This window comes from Molothrus aeneus, chromosome Z (genome assembly GCF_037042795.1).
Source record: "Molothrus aeneus isolate 106 chromosome Z, BPBGC_Maene_1.0, whole genome shotgun sequence".
Taxonomy (NCBI): domain Eukaryota; kingdom Metazoa; phylum Chordata; class Aves; order Passeriformes; family Icteridae; genus Molothrus; species Molothrus aeneus.
This window is the reverse complement of record NC_089680.1, coordinates 42,631,100-42,653,070: the sequence shown is the minus strand read 5'-3', so window position 1 is coordinate 42,653,070 and position 21,971 is coordinate 42,631,100. Positions and strand designations below refer to the sequence as shown.

The 21,971-nt window shown below is 38.7% G+C and overlaps 1 protein-coding gene across 1 annotated transcript in view; it reads left to right on the top strand.

Moving 5' to 3' along the window:
• The window catches only part of SVEP1 (sushi, von Willebrand factor type A, EGF and pentraxin domain containing 1), a 115,211-nt gene that overhangs the window by 35,304 nt on the left and 57,936 nt on the right, over positions 1 to 21,971 (top strand). Inside the window, exons 4-14 of the mRNA XM_066568820.1 lie at positions 822 to 980; positions 1,224 to 1,403; positions 6,309 to 6,488; positions 10,715 to 10,912; positions 13,246 to 13,364; positions 14,608 to 14,737; positions 15,368 to 15,475; positions 15,698 to 15,829; positions 17,097 to 17,291; positions 18,304 to 18,425; positions 20,032 to 20,140. Of these exons, the coding sequence (XP_066424917.1) occupies positions 822 to 980; positions 1,224 to 1,403; positions 6,309 to 6,488; positions 10,715 to 10,912; positions 13,246 to 13,364; positions 14,608 to 14,737; positions 15,368 to 15,475; positions 15,698 to 15,829; positions 17,097 to 17,291; positions 18,304 to 18,425; positions 20,032 to 20,140 (1,632 nt within the window). The remainder of the gene's footprint in view (positions 1 to 821; positions 981 to 1,223; positions 1,404 to 6,308; positions 6,489 to 10,714; positions 10,913 to 13,245; positions 13,365 to 14,607; positions 14,738 to 15,367; positions 15,476 to 15,697; positions 15,830 to 17,096; positions 17,292 to 18,303; positions 18,426 to 20,031; positions 20,141 to 21,971) is intronic.

The window sequence follows — 21,971 nt, the reverse complement described above, 5'->3', positions numbered from 1 at the left end:
GTTGCTGTGTTGTCCTGTTGATTAGTCACTCCCCTAATTCACACGTCTTGTGAAAGAAACACAAATTACAGTGATTTCCTGAAGACAAGAAGTCAAGGCAGAGAGCAGTAAGGCTTAGAGCTATCAAGCCCGTCTGAAGTTCTCTGGTGAGATGTGCCTTTTCCCTGTGCATTTTTTCTGCCTTAGAAAATGTCACCTGAATGTTTTTAAAGCTTGTGTGTGCAGTTGCACAGAATTAATAATATGAAATGCAATATAAATGAGTGCAAAGGCTTCAAGCAGTAGTTGCTTTGATTAATTCCTTCATTGTTTTTGCCTCTCACATTTCAGCACACCTAGTATATAGATCACATATATCATATGACCATAATGTGTAAATCAAAGGCAGGAGTTTTGCTGGCTTGTATTAGCTTTTAACTATGAATCTCTATGCATTAAACATCTTGTAGTTTTGAATGGCAAGGATTAAGTCTGAAGTGATTTTTTACAGTTCTGAATCAAGAATGTCTTCATAAGGTCTGCACAGGTTTTGTCAGTGAAAATCTGGTGTGTCTTCTGGGACTGGGTTCCTTTTCAAGATGATTAATCATGGACTTAATGTCAGTCCCCAGACAGTCACTATAGATAACTCCACCAGGTCTGGAAGGCATTAGTTCAAACCTGTTAAGAAGTCTGCAGTACTTCAAGTGGAGAATGCTCCTGCCCTAGGTGACACTGAATATATAAATGAAAATGTAGAAAGAGTAAAACAACACACTTGAAAAAATATGCTAGGTGAAAGATGAATGTCCTGATTCCTTTCTGTTTTCTTTTGCTGAAAGCTTGTCCACCAGGAACGTACAAGCCTGAAGGTTCACCAGGTGGAATCAGCACTTGTATCTCATGTCCTGATGAGAATCATACTTCTCCACCGGGAAGTACCTCCCTTGAGGATTGCACATGCCGAGAGGGTTATCGTGCTGTAGGACAAACCTGTGAAGGTAAGTGTTTCCATCGACAAACAGAAAACCCCTGGAATGCACAATGCAGTGCTGGGACAATTTTTAATGTGGTTTTGTACTGTAAGTGACATGTCAAATGCATACAAGATTCTCTCTGTCATTCCAAACCAGCAAAAATGCCAAGGTGCAAGCTGAGTTAGAAATTCTAAATGATTGTTTTCCTTCAGGGACCTATTGCACTCTAGCTAGTAACCACTTTGTTGTGGCTGTTTAATTATTTAGTTGTTCACTGCCCTGAGCTGAAGCCCCCTGAAAATGGTCACTTTGTCCAGAATGTCTGCAACAATTACTTTAATGCTGCCTGTGGAATCCGATGCAAGACAGGATTTGATCTTGTTGGAAGCAGCATCCGGCTTTGTCAACCAAATGGGCAGTGGTCTGGATCAGAGGCTACTTGCAGAGGTATGTGTTTGAAAAGCATTTTTGCTGTTGTTCATTCTTAGGAGTGGTTTTCTTCACTCATTATATGGTTGGTTGTGCAGATCTGATCCTGTTACCCCTGTGTGAAAGTTCATTCCAAAGGTTGGCTAACACCCCAATCACTCTGTTTCCTTCCTTTATAAAATGGAAGAAGGACTTCTGCAACAGAAAAAGCAGAGCAAGATTGACTAGATGGACAGTCTTTTGCAAGTGAATATACAGACTCCTTCCTTAAACCTCTCTTCACCTCTGTCTACCTAATTTCTATGAATTTTTGTATCTACACTGTATAAATCCAGTGAAATCCTACCAAGTATTTAAATATAGAGTGAGACCTTGCCACCTGGCTGTTTTAGATCATCTACCACATTGTCAGCATAGAGGGTTGTTGGTCTTGGGAGACATTAGCCATGGAAGAATTCCATTTTGCTTTCTTTCAGTTTTTTCTTACCAAAAATAGGAAAGCCTGGGACTTGAGCAGAGTCCTCGGAAGTCTTTTGAGTGGAATTTCAATAGGGAATCACTGACAATACCCTAGAATTTCACTATGAAAGAATATCAGCCCAAAATAAGGTGTGAAACTGAGACACAAGAAAGAGCATCCTGAAAAAAAATATTTTTAGATTTTCTGATAGGAACAGAGTTTTGTTTTGCTACAACAAAACTGCCTGAGTTTGGGTTTTTGATGATTTAGAATGAAAACTGCAATCCCAGGCCTGTAAATCTGTCTCATATGTCTTCCAAGGAGAGAATGAAAAAAAATAAACCAGGTAGAAGCCTTTATCTCCTCAACATCCACAAGATGTAGTTCAGCATGTTTAATTTGACTTGAATGCCCTTGACATTAGTGTGCTACACTGGAAGCTAGGAAATAAAAAGCCATCAGCTCATTCTGTAACTCTTGTCTTGACCTTGTGTTCAGGGCAAAAGGCAGGACTGATCTTTGGTGGAATTAGCAATTTATGACAGTACAGCAAATACTACAGCCCTGAAAGAAACAGCAACTTTTGGTTCTGGAAGGAGGAATCTGAGCTAGAAATCAGTCTCTCAGGATATTCTTTGTATAGCATTTTACTTCAGCTTAGATTTGTAGGAACTTTGTTCAAATAATCACAGAAATCTTAGGTTTCCTTTTTAGCTTCCACTGACAAGAGGAGAAGGTTTCAATAGAATATCAGTTGCTGGCCAGTACTATGAGGGTATCTTGAGTAGCAGAATTTGGAGCTGTGGACTTTCCAGCAGTCAGAACTGCATGCTGCTTCAAGCAGACTGGGACACTGGGAAACGGCACCCTCTGTTAAAGCTTCTGTCACACAGGCACCCTTTGTCCAAAAAATCTGGGAAAGTTGCAGTCAGGTACAAAGAAGGGATCCTTTATCTTCTCTTTCATGGAGAAGTGGAAGATTCTACTACTTGAAAATCTTGCTGGAGCATTTAAAGGAATTCGTCTATTTGGAGTGTGATCTTTAAGAGGGAATTTGGAAGGTGAGGGAAAAGTCTGCATTGAGATACTGTCTTGATATTGAGCTAATATCCTTTGAAGCACTGGAAGGATATATTTTGACTTGGCTTTGTTTGTGCTGTTGTCCATCATCCTGAAGACTTGCAATTAAAAAAAAAATTGAAAATACCACTGTTACATGTGCTGGATCTGCTAGTCTTAATTCACTCAGACTGTGAAAGGGAGCAAGATCAAAGGCATGGTTTATAGCTGTCTTGTTAATCCCAAGAGTATTTTATCACATAAATTAGGAAGAGGAGAGGAAAGTAAAATCCCTTTCCACTGCTTTGGATTTTGACATTAAGTACTCCTCAGTTCTTTTGCTAGCTAAAATCTGTGTGTTATTAGAAAGTGATTGATGCAGTCATATGTCATGCAATTAACAGTGACCCAGGAAAAAAAAATACTGCAAACCCCATGTTTAGTCCAGAAAAAAATTATTAGGAGAAACCCCAGAGCAAGCAGAATATCCTGTTATTGTTGTTCCTGTTTTCATTGGATTTTTGGAAATGGAAAATGTGTTACTGATAAGCGGATGGGCTGGTGTTTAATGCTTGGAACCATGACTGAGGTAACATGGGCTCAGGTACAGGTTTCTGCCAGAACCGTGCTGAGACGCTGAGTAAGCTTGAACACTGAAACACTTGAGGAGGCAAGAGCACTCCAGCTGTGTAGTCCTTCCAGAAGAAATGGCTGGACAGCAGGTAGTGAAGGAACTGCCTTCTCTGTAGGCACATGAACATTGACAAGAGCCTCCTCACCGCTATTAATTCATTCCGGCTTCCTAAGTAGTAGGTAGAGTTTGGTAGAATTTGCTTCTTTTTACTGCAGATTGGGTATTTCTACTTCTGTAGAAACCTTTTAAGAGCAAGCCTACTTTCTTGTGGATAAAGCATTTGAGATTGAGCTGTAAATATGTTTTTCTTACTCCCCCTACTAGGTGCAGCATATTATAAAGCTACTCTGAAGCTCAGAGTGCCTCACAAATGAGCATTTCAAGGCTGTTTTTAAATACACTTCCTAAAGAATGCCTGTGCATATGCAAGCACGAAAGTAGTAATAAGTTCAGGGAGTAATGTGAGACAGTACTAATATAAAGACATAATAGGTACATCTGTATGTCTTCTTTTCCTTCTTTCTTATCCCATATATATAGGTTTTGCTACTTTTTTTCCACTTAGGTGCCACCAAAGCTTTTTTTTTTAAAGACATTATTTTACATGTGTTGTTTGTAGTTTTCAGAGGCTGTGCAGTTAGTGATAATTATAGACCTGGCTTGCATTTGAGGCAGCATTCGGCCTATATGCCCATTAATTAGTTTGAGGTGTTTGTGGTGTCCAGTTGTGTGCAGAGTAAGCAATAATGGAGAAAGGAGAGGTTGCCAAGTTGGTTTCCCTTTGAGTGCATTTATAGAGGAGATCATGTTTTGCCTCCTACCTGACAGTAGCAAGATTAGGTTAATTGGTAAAATCAGCTTCCCAAATCACAGCAGAGAAGCAGCTCTCTGAAACCACCCATCACCAGAGGTTGCCCTCCTGCCAATAAGGTAAACAGAAGCTGTGGAAAACAATCAAATGAGAACAGAGCTCCTCTTGTGAGGAAGGGATGAGAGGCTGGGAGAGCTGGGCCTGTTTAGCCTGGAGAAGACTGAGAGGGGACCCTATCAATGTATATAAGTATCTGAAGAGGAGGGAGCCAGGCTCTTGGTGGTGCCAAGCAATAGAACAAGAGGCAGTGGGCAGAGACTGATGCACAGCAAGTTCCACCTGAGTAGAAGAAAGAACTTCTTTACAGGGAGAGTGACTTGAGCACTGTAACAGGCCATCCAGAGAGGCTGTGGAGTCTCCCTCAGCAGAGATACTCAAAGCTGTCTGGACACAACCCTGTACAATGTGCTCTAGAATTACCAATGTAGAGCAGAGAGGTTGGACTAGAAATGCTCCAGTGGCTCCTTTGAACCATAGCCATTCTCTGAATTTAGGGAACTGCAGTCTTGGTTATATTTTTGGGCATCACACCATTTGCCCTTACTTGTTTTTATCCCTCTTTTGAACATACTGGACTGTATCTGCCAACTTCAGCTGAGGTCAGGTTTTGATCAGAGTTTTCCACTCATGTTGGAAAGCCAGTAGCTGGTTATTGGTGTATCATCATCATCATCATCATCACATGCTCATCTCCAGACAGCAGGTGTGCAGAGCTTAGCTCCTTGAGGGACCCAAAGGCCAGGTAGTGCATATGTATTTCAGAGTTTTGTCTGGAGGGGATCAAAGACACAAATCCTGGAGCATGACCTCTTAGCTGAAAAGGAACTGCACTGAAAAGACAGTACAGAGGAAATAGGTCCTACTGTAGAGTCTTGGGTTATGACATTGAAACAAAGAACATAAACCCAGGTCATACCATTGCTACATTTTTCTTACTACGATCATTCAGATCTTCTGGGATCAATCTTAATTACAGAGCAGCTTTGTGCTATATTGGAGCATCAGGATTCAGTAGTAAAACCATAAGACAATCACTCTTCACTTCCCTGCTTCCTTTTCTGCATACACATCCTGCACAGGACTGCATTCTCCTTGGAATCACACTGCTTTCAGTGTTTGCAAGACATTACAGGGAAAAAGGCTCTGAGCTGAGCAGAGCCAGGACTGTCTCCATGCCTGACACCTGAAAGGGTCCCTTTTGTATCAGCGATAACCTGATTTGTTCCTTTTCATCTCTTATGGACCTGCTATACAAGCCATATAAACAGCTTGTATTCCTTCCTTCTCTCTCTGTCTCCTCCAGCATGTTGAACATCTTCTCTTCTGATTTGCTGAGGCCTTCACATGACTATATTCTATGAATATAGACCAGAGTGCCTGAGAAAATTCCTGAATACTGGGACACTGTCATCTAACCTGTTCATAAGCTCTTAGCCTGTTCCCTGGTGTGTACTCAGCCCATACCAGCCTGCCAGTTCGAAATCCCCCAAAAGTATCTCAGACGTTGTTGGAGACTAGAAACTCCCAAGAGCACACACTTTTTCACAGGGTGCCATTTGCCTGCAGTTGCCCTGTGTTGGAGGCCAATAGGCATTACCATCTCAGGCTGCACACTGTGTACCAGATGCACAGTTAGTCTGTTAGTTTGAACTTATGTCAATACTTAGGTGGGCTTGGAAGTGTGTGCCCAACCTCATACATTCTATGTTTTAGGAAGAGGAAGGTATCAAGCCTTTGAAAAAATCTACTCTGTACTAGCTCTATTCCCTAAATTCATACAAACTACTGTAACTAATGTACAACACAGTATCTCTCCTACCTCTGAAAACTGGGCAAAGTAGTGTAACTCCACTGATACTCAGTTCTGAGAGTGAACTGGTGTTTTTTTCCCCTTTGCAGTTCGAACATGTCCCAGACTTCGGTCTCCTCAAAATGGACACATTAACTGTTCAACAGCTGATATTTCCTACAAGACAGTATGTTTTGTGATCTGCAATGAGGGCTATGAAATTGAAGGAAACAGCAAACTCACCTGCCAGGGAACCTCTCAGTGGGATTCAAAGGAGCCAAAGTGTGTGGGTAGGTATCTGATCTAACTCTGTGTTAGAGTGCAGCCTTTTCTGACATGTTATCATAGGTGAGAAATTCTTCATATTTTAATAACTGGTGAAGCTAAGACATAAATGAGAATTTGTAAATGGATGTTTTATGCACATCTTAGAAGCTGGGGAAGGGCAAAGGAATTTGTAAATGGAGAAAGTGGAGAGATTATAATTTAAATACAGTGTGACTGCTGATTACTGAAAGGCTGTTGGATCTCGTTAGTGTCAGACACTGTCACACAGTGTGTTGCAAGAAACATAGAAGCAGTAGGTCTAGGGATTAAATATGATCAACCAGCAGTTTGAGTTATCATCATAAAACAAAAGTTGATATGCAGACAAGGACTAGCTTATGTTATCCAGGCACTGTGAGTGCTGACTAAAGGTGCAGTAGTTGTCACTTGTGCTGGACTCACAGCAAGGAAACAAGAGTTTACACAAATTAGGAGCCAAGCACCTCTGAATCAGGATTCAGAGGTCTCACCAGCTGTGCAGGGATATGTAGGTCTGTATTATATTCCAAATCTGTTTAGGACTAGTGACAGGTATTGAATTAACTTTGGAAAGGAAGATGATGAAATGCAGTTGAAACACTTCTAAGCATAGACTGAAGCGGCGGGGGGGAAAGTCTGAAGTCCACCAATACAAAAGTTGATCCAGTGCTGACTAAAGTTAGGGTGAAGTATATGTCACCTGGATCCAGTAAATGCAGTGCCAGTAGGGTGACTTCACTTGAACCTCTGGCTATTTCTTTACTGTTTTATTGCAGTCTTAAAAATGTGGACCTGTGTGAGACAAGCATAAATTTCTAACTGTAAGTACATTCTCTGAAATTATGGAAATAATCCACAAGAAATAATTTAACAAGACAGTTTGCTAAGAGATCCTAATCTTTCTTCTGTTAAAATCAGTGGAAAAACTTCAATTAACTTCAAAAGGAAGGGACCCTGAAATCCAGTTGGGATATTATAATTAGAAGATTAACTATATTCATCAGTTGAATTCATCCTTCCTAGCTTAGCATTTTGATTAATAAAATCCAGCTCTACTTTCTATCAGAAGATTTCTTCACACCATGCAATATTGCCTCCATTCCTGGATTACCCGTGGCAATATCTTTTTTGCTGAGTCTGAAAAATTTAGTGAGAAAGTTACCTTTGATTGTCAGAAAGGAAAGAGTGTTAGCTAGGAAGCATCTCTGCTGCTTCTTGTGACTGGTGTTTAGAACAAGCTTGCTGAAATTCTGGTTTAATATTCATGTGTGGAGTTTAATTCAGGGAGAAATGTAAATCAGAACACTGATATTGTATACTCCTCTTGAAGGTTGAAGCTACCCTTTGTACCCATTTTCTGAATATCATCATTGTCATGGAAGTATTGTCTGTTAATTTTTAGTCCAAATAGCTCCTAACTATTATTTACAGTCTGCTATATAAAAGGTACTGGAAGTCCTGCTGTATTTGGGCATTTGCAATTGATAATTTATTAATTTCATATCCTTCTGTTAGAAAACTGAAATGGAGTTTTCTTCAGTCTGTTACCTTGAAACAGATTTCTTGGACTCAGGGTATCCTTCTAGCTGATTATCTGTATTTTGGGTTTGATTGCTCATCAGTGCAAAGTTTGCCATATTTGCAAGTTAGCTCACTGAGACTGTACCAGAGCCATGTGTAACCAAAACTGATGCTGACACAAAACATAACATTTCCTGGATTGTTTACAGTCAGTTCTGTGAGGTCTATTGTCATGCATCTCTTTCTAAGAGACTGGAAGGTAGTACAAGTTTGGCTATTACACAAGTTTAAAATTTTTGTCTTTTTCATTAAAGATATTGTTAACAATTAGCTACTTCTGAGGAGGCTACATGTATTTTATAGGTGTCTGACAAACAAGATATCTGCTAAAAAAGGGAAGCTTCGTCATTTAGGAGAAAAAAAACAAAACTGGGAAAGCTCCATAGTCATGTTCTTTTGTTTCCTGCTCATTGGCAAAAGTTTAATATCAATCACTTTTAAATAAATAAATTTTGCAAGATGCTTCTCTCCTTTCTTTGTTCAAGGTTTAGTGAAGTAAAAATACAAACGACATCCAGGGTGTTGATGCCATCTAGCGTTGGAAGAATTGCTAACTCACACTCCTAATTGCAGCTGGCCAGTTTTACTTCCTGCAGCAATCTTGGCAAAGGATTGAAGGAAGGAGGCATGATATGCTTTGTAATCTTCTTATTTACCAAGTTCCTTTTGATGTTGAAAATTACGATACAGTGTTATGTTTCATCACAGGTGCTTGCAGGTGAAAGCAGGTTCTTGCGTCTCCTTAGAAATACTCCTCTATTAATTCCCTACTAATATGACTAATGTCATGGAAATCCCTCTACCCTTAATGAATTCCAGACTTTTGGATCAGACTTTTTGATCAAATTCTGGAGTTCAGCACAGATAAAAAATCTAAACAACACTATTGCAGTTGCTTTTCCTGGTAAAAACCTGTCTTACTTAAAAGAAATTCCCTTTTGCTAGATATACCAAATTTTATTCTGATTTTTGTCAGACATTTTAGGATTGTGCTGTAGTTGGATTTTTCTACTATAGCTGGATGTATTTCAAGCAAGAGGCCCAGCTGTTTTTACTTCCCTGAGAGCTGCAACTTTCTCTGCTTTTCATGCTTACATGTTTCAGTTTCTCTACTTGTTCCCAGAGTAATATACATTTTAATGCTTTTAGCTTCCCTCTACAAATACTGGTTTTAAAATTTGTTATCTTTTTGCTATTTGTCAGTTACCTTCATGTTGTGAGCAGCCAAAACTTAGGGTTTGGGGTTTTTTCCCTGATGGAGTTGTTCCACCTTGCAGAGCCAGCAGTGTCCCCCTGAGCTATAAAAATGAGTTGGAAGTGTTTGTGCCCTGTGCATCCTATTGAAATGAAGTGCAGTTGTTAATTGCTTGGGCTTTTAAGCATTTCAGCATTGAGGGTTTAAATTTCAGAAAATACACAGAATGCTTAGAATCTTTAAATTTTTTTCATGCATAAAAACCAGTTTTCAGTTACTTGCTATGTGTTTTGGGAAAGGAGAGGAGAGAAAAGGAATGTGAAGTATTTTGAATGTGAATCACTTTTGTGTCATTAAACCATTGCTACAAGCTCAGTAGAACTTGCCCTCTGTGTAGCTGAGTTGGGTTGGTTTTTGTGTTCTCTTGGTGGAAAGGCCTGTCTGATTTCTACACTGACAAGTTATAAAGAGTTACAGGTCTTCTCATTGGCTCTGAATAAGGGAGCATTTTTCTTGCCTATTAACTATTGTAAGAAACAGTACAGAGAGTGTGCAAACTGCATTCATGAGATAATCCCTTTTTGCCCCTTTGTTAATGTCTCCATAGTTGAAGTAAAAATAACATTCCTAAAAACAACAGCTTAAGAATGAAACAAAGCTTTTGTGAACCTGTTTAAATACATCATGGTTTTTGCCTTGATGCAAACTGTCTTCAGGATTTGTAGTGAACCTTATTAATGGAGTAGTTCAAAACTTCCTGTAAAACCTTTAAGCAACCATCAACCCTCCCTGATTTTACAGAGCTCAGCTGCTTCCTATGATCACCCTGAGTCTTTCCAGCTGTTTTGAACGCAGACAAGACCAAGTCCAATTTAATTTGGTTTGGAATGCAGTAAGCAAAATCATGTGTCATGTCCCTAACCTATAAAGAGTTCATGGAAGAATATCCTTCTTCTTCTCCCTTTCTTATTTCAAGATGGAGTATAGAAGCTGTAGAAAGCTACAGGTCCTCTTCAATGCCCTCTCTCCTGCTACAGTCTAGTTTTCATAGAAGCAAAGAAATGCAACTGCAAAGCAACCATGAAAGATGAAGTTGTGAGGAAAAGAAGAAGAAATTTTTAAAAAGGCAAATCTATAGAGTAAGAGATAGTGGATCTGCATGAAAATTATCATGTTTCAGTTTCAGTGAAGAGCATGAGCAAGAAATAGAAGAACTGATAAACTGGCTGCTGTTTAATTCAGTCATAACTGAAAATCAAGTAGCAAAGTTTCATCAGCTTGTAATGTTTTGGTGCACTCATACCCCTACAGACTCTTGAAAAGACTGTGTACTTTTTGTTCCCACTAATTTTCCATATGAAGTTATTTGCAGGTTTTCTGAATGTGTACTTTGTGTATGGCAGTTAAAAGTCATGTTCTGCTGCTGTCTTGCAGAAAAGCGTTGTCCCATCCTCCAGAAACCAGCAGGTGTGACAGTTCTCCCTCCCAGATGTGGGCTGGAGCCTGCCATTTCTGGGACTGTGTGCCAGCTGAGCTGTCCCCAGGGATTCATCTTGTCTGGAGCTAGAGAAGAAATAAGGTGCATTTCATTTGGGAGATGGAGTGCAAACATCCAGGAGGCTCTGTGTAAAGGTAGAGCACAAAATCATGTCTGTGTATACATGAGTGCAGAATTGAAGGGAAGCGCACAGCAAATAACTGAGTGAGAACAGGCTTGGAGTGGGGAAAGCACAACTTGCACAGTGTGTAAGAAGTATTGCCTGTATCTTTACAGCTTGCCTGTCAGATTTACTTGTAGTTTGTAATAAAAATGTGGAGTTCAGAGATCCCTTGAGTGTGATCTTGTAGTGTTCATCATCAAGTTTCTCTCCTGGGCTCCATCTCTCATTTATTAGGAAGCTGCCTGAGGTAAATTTGAAATTTTGAAGTGAAGGTGAATGCTCATAGCTTGAAGATATTCAAAGTGGAACCCACACTTCTAATAAAGTAATAGTAAAATAAACTTGTGTTTTAGCACAAGTTTATGTAAACCCTGTAAAGGCTGTGTAAGGCCTGGCTGATAGACTATAGAGAAAAGTTCATTTTAGTTGTCTTTGAGTGGCTACTGCTGTTGACATACCCTAAGCAACAATGCACAAGAGTTAAGACCAGAATTCATTAACACCAAGTGCAGTGGCTGACACAGAGTGTAAAGCTGGGCAGAAGGTGGCATGCATTTCAGTATGGTTCTGCCATATTTACCCCCCTCTTCTAGAAGTGCTAGGTTATTTATTCCCTAACACACAGTCATAATGGAACTGGAAAGGGTCTGGCTTTGGATTATAGTAGGATAAAAACAGGAGTTTCTCTGGGAATGTGCTCTTCACCTCTTTGTGAACTATTGTGCTCTGAGAATTATTTCTTTCCCCCCAAACTGGGGCCCTGGCCAGCCCCTGGGTGCTGGAACAGCACAGAAAACAGTCACGCCAGTTGTCATGCCGGGTCGCTACAGAAACTGAAGCTTTTTTTCCTCTGTACAGGCCAGGAAGATTTTCTCTCTCTCTTTAAACATACTGCTTCCCATTTTGTGATTACCACATTGTTTGTCTGAATCTCTTGTGTAAACCTGGGCCAAACCACAGTTTTTAATATTTGGTGGGATCCCAGGACAAGCTGAAGTGTTTAGATCAAGATAAAACAGCATGGCTTGGGTTCAAGCTTTTAGGTACTACCAGTGCATAAACCCCTAATGTAGGAGGCACTGAGAAACTATGAAGCTTATTCTTCTTGAATAAAAATGAACAGTTGTATTTCAGTTGCTTTCATTCTTGTTATTGTCTTTCTCTGTTTTGCTGCCAACATATTTGGCCAGTTCAAAAGAGCCATTTTCTTTCTGACTTATTTATTATTACCCTTTTTAGAGAATTTCACTTTCAACTGGAATTTGCCCCAGCCTGAAGGCTGTGGTCAAGGGAGTGTGAACCATAAGTGGTAGTTATTTATAAGAGTGCATTTCTAATGAAATTTTCATTTGAATGAGTTCAAAGGAAGGCAAAATCCCACGTATTTATTGCTTTGCCTCCTTAATTATGTAATTTAATTGCCCAAGTTATGTTTTTACTGGAACTATTTCATAATAAAAATATAAGTTATATCAGTTCTGAGTTGTTTTAAAGCCTCTTGGGCATAGATGAGTTCAGAGCCAAATGTATCCCTGTCTTATGATTCTAGAGACCATTTATCAAGCACTACAGCAATAAAATAACCTGACCACAAATGTTTTGGGGGGGCCTGTGCCAAGGAACTGAAGAAGTACTTCAAGTTTGTCAGAGAAACTTGAGGTGTAAATGTTGGTGGTGGTGTTATCCATATCGTACCACCAGTCCTCTGGAACCATCTGGCATTGTCACATGTCACAAGACTCCATTTGCCCCACATAATACCTTGTAACAGAAGTTTATTAAGGAACATTTCCAGCAACTGCTGTCTGGATTCTTGACACTGTCACTTTTAAGTCAGTTCCACAGCATGCTCCAGAGAATTTGAGTCACTATTGTCTTGTTTATAGTATCTATATCATGAGACAACTACTTTCAGGTTTTTTTTAGTTGCTGACTATCAGAAACAAGTGTTTTCATCTGTATGTGTCCTGTGTCTGGGCAGGGAAAGGAAATGGATGGAGAAGGAAGGGATGGATAATAAAAGAAACAAATTTATTCTTATTTATTATTTGGGGTTTAGTTCTATGTAGAAACCAGAATAGCGTTGTAGTCAGCGATAAACAAAAATACAGCAGAATTCTGTCCTTTCCACAGGAGAATTTACTATGCATGTGTGAATCTCTAGGAAAGAATTACAAATGGGTAGAGACATAAATTTTACAAAAATGCTTACATTTCTATTCTAGGCAGTACAAAAAAGAGTGATTATAAGCTTTTACTTATGTAATGCTACATATAAAACCAGATTGTCTTTTTCTGGTTTAGATATTGAAGCGCCTCAGATTCACTGCCCAGACAATATTGAGACTGTGACTCTGGAACATCATAACTCTGCTAATATCAGCTGGCAGGTACCAACAGCTAAGGATAACTCTGGTGAAGAGGCAAGTCAAAATCTGTATCTGTTTAACTGGAGGCAATCTGTCTGATTTCAATTAATTTTATGATCCACTAGAATTTCTTTCTTCTGATAAGCAGAAGTAGAAGAAAAATCTCCCAGAAAGTTTGTATCTTGAGAATTCAGCATTTTCTGTCTCTATTAGATTTATACAGTCACAGAACACTGCATGGAGTATCAGTGCATAAAACCTTATATGGTTAATTTATGTGGTCAAAAGAAAGAATGTGCTCTTGTTTATAATATGAAGACAGTTGCCTTAAAAATGAGCACTTAGAATGTGAAGAAGTTTAATAAACTCATCTCAGAAGGAAGTAAACCAGTTCATTAATCTAAGGGGCTAACAAGTACACACTGTGATAAGTAAAAACCAATTTCAGCTTCCTGGGTGCGAAAGAGAAATCTGATTTTCCTGTGCAGGGTTCAGAAATGTGGCCATTGGCTGCTATGCCTGTCAGGGTGCCTGGAAATTGAGCTACCAGGAAAGCTTGCTCCAGAGCTGTTTCATTAAGAGCAACATTCCCTACAGGTTCAGGCATGATCAAGTTACACCAACTGAATGCTTTATCAGGAGTCAGCAGAAGAGCAGCAAGTCTGTGTGAGCTTTTAATGCGGGAGGTTTTTTTTCACTAGGAAACTGAGCTATCTCAGTAAAAGAGATTTAAGTTCAGACATTTTCTGTGGCATAGCTATGGTCAGGTACTACAGCTCTGCTGTCACAGGGTCGTTCAATGAACTGTAGAAGCCAAGTGCCATACTGAAGCATCTGTGGGCTATTGACTCATGCAGGTACATAAATTAAAACTGGACATGTAAGTATTTATGGCCCACCACTGTCTGCTCTACTCCTCTCCCAGGTCTGCTGCCCTTGCAGCTGGAGAATTGTCAGCAGACCAAACAGGTTCTGAGCTGACATAGTGTGCCTTCAGTCCCATTTGACAAACAAGGGTCAGTATGGAATTTTCTTAATGCACAGTGCTGTAATCTGCACCAGGTCAGGGTCAAGATCCTGACTAGGGAAATCCATGTTGCCGTAAGGAAGGCAGATTTAAGAAGGGGCGTAGAGCACTCTGTTGTAAAGTGTGTCCTCATTACTTTAAGGGGCTCTTTGCATTCAGAATGAACAGGCTTGACATTGAAGGATACTATTCTGTCCACTTTTTAAAACATGAATATTATGATTAGTAATCAGCTTTGGCTTTTAAATAATTAGTGTTTTCCTGTAACAGGTCTCTGTTCATGTTACCCCAGCTTTCATACCACCATTTCTTCTCCCAATTGGAGAAGTTGACATTACTTACACAGCAACTGATAAGTCAGGCAATGAAGCAAGATGCACATTCAATGTCAAGGTTATTGGTAAGTGCGGGTAAAAATCACTGGGAAGGCTGTCTATCATGGCTGAAGCCTTCTTATTTGTGCAGAAAGAGACTGTGAGTCACTGTGGCCTTCATGTGTGCAGTTATAAGCCAAGGAATATTGTCATCTCCATAAAGGCTTTGCATACGTGCAGTCACTGCTTGCAATGTTCAGTTTGGGGTGCATTGTATTCTGCTGTTCTTTCTAACTGTTAAGATTTCTCCTCACCCTGGTTTATTAAATGCATTATTGCATTGTCAGTTATTGCCTTCATCATGAGTCTCTATTTAATTCTTGAAAGACTCCAACAAAGTTTCCAAAGTTCACACATATTGCACTGATGCAAATCCTTATTCAAGTATTTCTGTCAGACAGTTGTGTTATTCAGGTGTCCTGCAAGTAGTCCAGGGTTTGCTCCAGAGAAGGCAAACACTGCAGAAACCATTAATTCAGTAGAATAATTACTCTTATCCATTCACTCAGCATCTTCCAATTGCAGCAACTTCCAAGTATGCACCTTTGTTGTATCTTCCAATATGAAATTAAAGCTGCTGTTCTGGTTAGAGATGCTATTTGAGTCTGGCAGTAGTTCTGCAAGCTAATGTCATGCCATCCTTTCAAATTCTGCAGATGCAGAACCTCCTGTTGTTGACAGGTGCAGATCTCCACCACCCATGCAAGCAGCAGAGAATGACTACCCAGTGACATGGGAAGAACCAGAATTTTCAGACAATTCAGGTGAGACAGTGGTCCCCAAAATATACATGAGACAGTGGAAGGCTAGAGAGCTCCTGTTTGCCCTTGATCCCTTGGAGTTTGAGATTTGCTGAGGTTCCTTTTACTTAGTTATTTTTAAATAATTTGGAAGATTTGCTGCCATTTCCTTTTCCATTTGTCAGAGTTGGGTATGAGCAACACTTTTCCTTACCGATGCTTTAGGTTATCTTTTAACTCTTCTAGGTGGTCCACTGACCATCACTAGGAGTCATGCACCTAGAGATCTCTTCCCCAAAGGAGAGACAACAGTCCAGTACACAGCTGTGGATCCTTCTGGCAACAACAGGACATGCGAGATCCACATTGTCATCAAGGGTGCGTTGTCTTCAAATTCTGGCCAAGACCTGGCATTGTTTTAACTGAATATCATGAAGGATGCAAGACTGCTCCACCTCCTCATTTAGTTATTCCCATTTTGTATTGAGGTAACTTGAATGCAGTCAAAATATTTGCCGGTACCAACAAATAAATTATCTACGACTGAATCAGCACAGCAGTGAATTTGGTACTGTAAATTCAAATTAGGTATAAAAGCATTGAAATTATGATACATTAAGCAGTAAAACTTACCATTTTTGCAAACCCATTTAAATGTATTAATAGGTGTTACTTGAATCTTGCTTCAAATGTATAGTTGAAAGGAATTTTCTGCCAATTTTTCTCTAATTACATGCAAATACTGCAGCAGATAATAAAACACTCTTTAGATTTTAGAATATGCCTTTACCTTTAGATATACTACTGCATTTTGTTTATTGCATAGACATCTCTTCCCCATAGTTCACTTTCTCATTAAAAATCAACAAAATCATTTGGCACATAAATTATATTAAGAATGAAAAATCTACTTTATATCTGCTTTCTACTTTCTATGTCTCAGTTGGACGTCTGTATAAAAATATCTGTTAGTGAAGAGAGAATTTAAAATCATGCAGACAGGAATTTTGGTATAGCTTTCAGGAAAGGTAAGTTGCAGATGAGTGTGCTAGTCTCTGATTTGGTCTAAATCTCAGCAAGAACCAGCCCGTGCTTAGAACTGGCATTGTACCAAGGTCTATAGCATCTCAGACTTCTTGTGGTTCACTGTTTGTGACATAGTATCTACAGACATTCACAACTTCCTTCACAGCTGGCCTGAAACATGAATCATAACTGAGGTCATGAGGGAATCCTAAGATGATTCTGATGAATTCATTTGTTATTGTGAGGGTCCAGAATGTTTAATGTTTAATTTCAGAATTCAAGATGTAATATAGTTTGCTAGAATTCATTGTATAAAGTTTATGTGAAAACTTAGATTGATGGTTTAAATTATTTTAGTAAATAGTTTTTCATATGTATAACATTTTTTTTAAGTCTTCATGTTTCTGGTTTTCTGATTGCAAGAGCAGAATTTGAGAATTATTTAGCAGTAGCCTGATCCTGACTTTGTGGATATAGCAAGTAATGCATCCACAAACTTCAACAGAGGCAAGATCGAGTCAATACTAGATACTTTTGGAAATCCTATCAGTGCTGTTTTCATGCAGGGTCACTTATTTCACCATATTAATCAATATATAAATCTTTGTACTTTTCATAGGTTCTCCCTGTGATGTTTCCTTTGAGCCTGTGAATGGTGATTTTGTATGCACATCAGATGAAGCAGGAGTTAATTGCACATTGCACTGTGCAGAGGGTTACAGCTTTTCAGAAGGAACAAGTGAAAACTACTATTGTGCATATGATGATGGTCTCTGGAAACCTCCTTATTCTCCAGAATGGCCTAGCTGCTCTTGTAAGTATTAATGTTATTAGAATGGATTTGCAACTCATGAAATACTAAATTTAATGAGAAAGCAATTGAAAATATTTTAGAAAATCTGACTTCTATTTATATATATAACAAATATACTCTGTCCTCTGCCTCTGAATTGTTGCAAAGATGGTGAAATAATGTTTGGAAGTCTGTAAATATGTTTTTTCGGAAGCTGTCTAAATCACAAAAGTAGCAGTGAATTTCAATTCCAGGAGTCACAAAATAACAACGATGGCAAAACAAACAGGTTAATTGAAACAGTTTACTAACAAACACTATCAGTGTCTTTTTAGTAGGAATACAACAGTCTTTGCAATTTACTGATTGAAATTGACAGTGTGTGTTGTGCTTACATATCTAATTACCACCAGTTTAGAAGAGCTTATGTGTTCTCTTTGAGAGGGACACATGCAAAATTTCAGTGGTGGAATTTTGCACATTTAGTGACATTTTTATTATAAATGTATTAGAACTACATTTGAAGCCAGTCTTGGTACCATGTTGCATCCACTTCCATCAGAGTCAATTTATTGGTTTCAGCAATAAAAATCAGTGTTTCAGCTATGAACAAACTAGAGTTATGTTTCAGAGCTGCCAATTCAAAATCGGTAACTTGGACACTTCAGAACTTGGCTTAATTTCTGGACAAGAATTTTTATATTTAGTCTAGCAGCATTAATAATAAGACTTTCATATTTATGGCGTTCCTCTCAGAAGTCAGCATGGAGTTTAGTTGACAGTTCATTGTTTTCTTCCATTGAGAAAAAGCTGAAGTAAAAAAGTTACCTGGGTTTTAATTTCCTTTAACTTTTCTAGTAAATGTCATGCCTGCCAAAGGGTCAAATCATTGACTGAGATGTAAGTGATTGGATTGCTGATTCAAAGACTGCACTTACCTTCTTGTATTTCAGTTTTAGCCTAAATTGTCTTGATTTTAGTTCTGAAACTCTTGCACTGATCAATAAAAATTTATTTCTCCAACATTTTTCAGTAAATCGTTTTGCAAATCATGGATTCAAATCCTTTGAAATGCTCTACAAAGCAACACGATGTGATGACAACAATCTTTTAAACAGCTTTACTGATGCATTTCAGAGTGCACTTGGTAAAATGGTAGGTTAGTAAATACTCCTTCCCTTTGCATACTTCTTGAAAAATATTGTTACTTTTTCCAAATAACTAATTTTCTAGAAGGAAATTGACAGCAGAAGCTTTTAAGTTAAATCTGAGATTTTTCATAGGGTAACAAGCTATTTTTAAAAATAAAGATGGTTCACTGGCATTTTAATGTAATTCAGTTTGGTGTCCAATGTGGACTTGTACAGGACAGAATTTATGCAAGTATCCAAGATTTTCAGTAGGCTTCCAAAGAGAACCTGTGTAGTTTTGAAACCCCCAATCAATTGTCCCCTCAGTGCTGTTTTTGAAAATTGGATGTGATAAAATAAATGCATTTTGTATAGGATATGTATAATATATAACCAAATAGAACGAATTAACACGCACGTGTACAAATGGATACATTCCATGTTTGGTGTGTACCTCCAGGCACTGAAATCCAGCAGCAGTGATCTGGTCAGGTTTCATGAGCTTCTGAGTTCTCACTCTTATCATTAAGAACTGCACAATACTGAATTTGAACAGGCCCTGTCTTTCTTCTCTGCTGTGACTCTTGCTCTCCACTTCAATATCACAATCTCCCCTGTTAATCCACAAATCTCTCCTCATCTGAGAAGCAGAACCAGCAGAATGTTGAGTTCTGATCCCAGGAGTGGATGTCCAGGCCTAGTGCGACATCATTTTTCCAGTAGAGAAAACTGGGCATGTACAGGTGTTTTTGCAGAACACAGCCCATATTCTAATAAAAGGTTGTCTACTAACTAAAAAAAACATTGTTAGCACATACAGATAATGGCCAGACTCCTGCAGCTTTGGAACATATGTCAGTAACACTTGTCAAGTGGCTGAAAAGTTAGGTGACATGTCAGGCAATGTCTAACACTTGGACATAAATGTCTGTTACTCACTTGCCCTGATTTGGGTTTGTTCTTTCCAGTAGAGAAATCTTGATTGGTTTTATTTCTGTTTCCTTCCCTGGTGCTACCAGGTTCCAGTGCTTGGACCATTCCTATTGGCAAGTAAAAGATAAGAAAAAAGTGGGTAGTGATCTATCCAAGCATTTACATTTAAATGCAACAGTCTTGAAAAACATTTAGAAAGGCTGTTTTGAATATGCTTATTACTATTCCCAAGAATTTGAAGAAGTAAGGTTTGAAAGCTAGAAAAAAGTGACAGCATTGTTTTAAACCTGACAGAATTACAAGTAACATAGCTGTAGAAAACACAGGTGCTTTATAAATATGAGTTCTCCAGTCCTCTTTGGCAGGGAGAAAAATGCCTGAATTCATTTCTGTATTCTTAGATTTGGCATGCAGGAGTGGCTAATTGCATGAGTAATGAATTGACATCTTCTCTTAAAAAAAAAAAAGATCTCCTGTAATGAAGAGATTGTACTTATGTAAATTGCTTTATTTCCAAGCTGTATCAATAAAACATGGTCTTCCACCAGACCTTGTCAGGGTTATAAGAGACATGAAAGGGGAAATCTAGTGTCGCTGACAGAACCAGTACTTTGCATTGTAATTAGAAGTTTTTGTAAGTCAGGGGAGAGGGCTATGTGTTTTTATGTTCTTAAAGTTATTCTTCTTTATGTTGAAAGGTCCCATCATTCTGTAATGATGTTGATGATATTGACTGCAGATTGGAAGATCAGACACAGAAACACTGCTTGGAATATAATTATGATTACGAAAATGGATTTGCCATTGGTAATTATTGATTCCATAGGTTCTTAGCCATCCAGGTTTAAAGCAGCATGATTCTTGCCACAATGTCTTTAGTGAGATTTTTAAATTTTTTTTAAGTAACTGTGGTACTCATAAGATAATAAGCAATTGCATAAAAGGTTTTATAAAAATATTGTGGAACTTTTTGATATCTTGTATCAATGCTGCTTCCTATATAATGTGGAGTAGAATTTCCTGGGATGCCTTATGGTGGGGAGGGAAAAAAAGCACACACACACAGAGTCTTAGAAACCTGCTTGGTTAGCCTAGAAAAAAGGAACTTCTTAAAAACATAGTTTCAAACCAAAATACTGAAAAGCTACAATAAATAGATTTGGAAGTTGTTAAGAAGATGAGGAGCATCTGTGATGCCAGTTCAGATCTCCACAGAATCCTCATTGTGTAAAGCTGTATGCACTTAAGTTGGCTTATTTGCTGTGAAAATACTTCCTGCATGCACAGGCAGATTTTGCACCATGACTGTTGCAATATCAGAGTGAAAGCCATAACCATCCTAGTGGTTGTTCCCACTTTGGTTCATGCCAAAGTAAGTATGTTGTCATTTTCAGTCCATTTTTTAATGGCTTAGTGACCGTGTTGTACTGCTGTTATTCTTGGCCTTTCTGAGTCCCATAGGGGTGCTGGGAGCAGAAAAGCTGAAAGTGGAGAACTTACATTACCTACCTTAGCAGGAGGCTTTTTGGCAGATCCACATCAGGATCTGTTATAGGACTGTGTCTCTTGCACAGGTTTGTAGTGGAGTTACTTAGAACTTCCTGCTTATGCTCACCTTTTGTAATGCTTCACTCTGAGAGCATTTGTTTGTGCTCAGACATGATGCAGGTCTGGACATTCAGTCTGCAGTTGTCATCAGGGTAAGAATGAATGCTGATGACAGCTGGAACTAATCTGTAAAGGCATGTGGAAAAAACACTTACAGACATGGAATTTAGTGTCCTATTCTCTTCTGGTTCATGTCAACCTCTTACCAAAATAACCTTGTTGTTGTTTTTCCAGGAGTTTCTCATAATTTTACACTGTGGAAGCAGGAGACAACTCTCTTCAAGGCATAAGGGACAGCAGTTTAGAAAATTAGTTGTGAAACACACAATATTAAACTGTGGAGTTAACTTGTCCTAGTTACCACTGTAAACAAAACATAATATTTGTGATGCTAACAGATAATCGGCAGATTTTTTTTTTCTGTCTTCATGTCTTTTAAAAAATAATCTAGATCAATGAAATAGACCACATCCCTCTAGATTTAGTAATCATGAAAAAGTAGATTATGTACAGAAAATATTTTGATTGAAATCATGTTAGAGTGATGAAGGACATTAGAGAAGGGTGAATTTGACTCACTGTGTATAACAAGAAATGCCAGTCTGGGGGTAATACACAAATAGGGTGATGCCTTTTCTGAGAGGCCAGACAATGTTAGAACTGTTCAGGAGTTGTTAGAAGATGCAGTGGAGACATGGCATAGGCTATGCTGTCTGTAAGTTGGCAAGAGGTGGAATCAAAGGCAATATGGAATTGTTGAAGAAGTTGTTGGCAGATGAGGGTGCATGTGAGGGTTCATGCAAGGCATGAAGAGAAAGAATTGCAATATGTGACTATTATAACTAGTTCTTTAAAGCTTTGACTAATTTCACCAGACTCAGGACCTCTAAGGTATCAGTCAGGAGTAAGATTTTTCGTTAGTAAAAACTCAGGTACAGTGGCCACTTGTACAGATTCAAAGCCAACGCATGTCATCCAGAGCTTCAGACAGATTATATTGGAGTTGTATTTTAGAAATAAGCGAAGGTTC